The following is a 1,530-nucleotide window of genomic DNA, read 5'->3' as shown; positions in this document are numbered from 1 at the left end:
TCTTACAAGGAAAGGGTTGGAAGTGTCCTCATTTTAATGAACTTTGAGTATGTTGTAGTCTAGATCAAAATAAAAGACACGTATTTTTTTATATGCGCTCTTACGGCCGTTAAGGAGATGAAACACCCTCTTGAAGAAAATCGGTTTTTATATTTCTGAGCGAATACCGTCAAAACAATAAGATATATATATATATATATATATTGTTACGTTCGCGGAATCGATATTAATCGAACGCGACGCAACTGACATTCGCGGACCGCACACATAAATAAGAATATAAATATATATATATATAATTATTATATTATTTATATTGTGTAATAATATATAGTTATATATATATTTATTATATTTTTAGATATATATTCATTCTACATATAAATGTATCCGTACAGCTATAGGAAGTATCGATGACAAAATTATGGAGACATTCACGTGTTACTCTCTAATTACGTCTTACTGCTCTGCGTGCTTTCTAGGGTTTTTTTGACTTCAAAGAAAACGTTTCGGAGTATCTTCTTATTTTTTGTTATCCTTGAACGTCCTCCAATATCTTTGCCCAGTAGAAGCTCTATATCCTTATTGCCTTTTTTATATGCACGTTGCAAAAGATCAAGAGTGATCCCTGCTTCTGCCATCTTACTAATCATGCCGACTGAGACGGATCCCTTCATGCACCATTGTGACCTTGTTCGTATTTTTCAAAACGGACTTTTGAATTGTCTGTATCATTCACACGCAGTCACAGATTTCGAGCGATCCATTAATTCTTGATGTGTGACTTCTGCTTTGTCGACGATTCGCTGGAAGATTCTGACATTGTTCAATGCATTGTGAGCATCGGCTGCAACATTCTCGCCAAGCAAATTACTTGCAAGATCGACTTGCGTGAATTTGAGCTTAGCCGCAGTTCGGGAAGGCAATTTCGCCTTCAGGACAAGAAGAGTATCGATAAATCCGTAAACGACTGATGTGAACTCCTCCCATAGATTATAAGCGGTTATATCTCTGATCAGAAATCGTGTGTCGAATGTGAATCCATTGTGAGCAACCAGCGTAATATCTTTGCTTATATTACTTAGAAATTGCAGGAAGTTCTGTAGGGCAGCATGAAATAGAGTCGTTTCGACCTTTTCTCCGTGGAGAAACATTTCACCTGCGCAGACTGATAAACCAGTTACGTCTGCAGCGTTTTTTGAAACGGGTCGCAGAGGAATCATATAGGCGCTGAACTCCTGCTCTTCGTATTTGGGTGCAATTTGGCAAATTTCCGAATATTTCACGGAAAGACCAGTCATTTCGAGGTCAAAATAAACTAGAGGACTGTTTTTAGGTGCAGTTGAGTTTCTTATAGGACTATCAATGAGTTCCGTTATTCCGTCAAGTCCACATTCAGTCGAATATGTGATTCCTTCTTTTCTCTCGGCTCTATTTTTATATTTATTGGACCGCTGCTTCTGCTTGAAAAGACGTCTTCTTTTGGTTTCGGGCTTGCTGGCTCGTTCTCGTCGCTTGGCTCGCTTGGTA

The 1,530-nt window shown here is 38.2% G+C and overlaps 1 protein-coding gene across 1 annotated transcript; it reads right to left on the bottom strand.

Moving 5' to 3' along the window:
- Positions 1 to 731: 731 nt before the first annotated feature.
- Positions 732 to 1,301, bottom strand: LOC140670395 (uncharacterized). The gene has a single exon (XM_072900951.1). It carries the CDS (start codon positions 1,299 to 1,301, stop codon positions 732 to 734), a length of 570 nt encoding a protein of 189 aa, XP_072757052.1.
- Positions 1,302 to 1,530: the final 229 nt, after the last annotated feature.

Source organism: Anoplolepis gracilipes, chromosome 10 (genome assembly GCF_047496725.1).
Source record: "Anoplolepis gracilipes chromosome 10, ASM4749672v1, whole genome shotgun sequence".
In the NCBI taxonomy this organism is placed as follows: Eukaryota; Metazoa; Arthropoda; class Insecta; order Hymenoptera; family Formicidae; genus Anoplolepis; species Anoplolepis gracilipes.
Note: the sequence above shows the minus strand (reverse complement) of the source record. Positions and strands in the feature narration are given on the sequence as shown.

Coding starts and splice junctions, on each gene's coding strand:
- LOC140670395 (XM_072900951.1), bottom strand. CDS start 1,301: ATGACTGGTCTTTCCGTGAAATATTCGGAAATTTGCCAAATTGCACCC.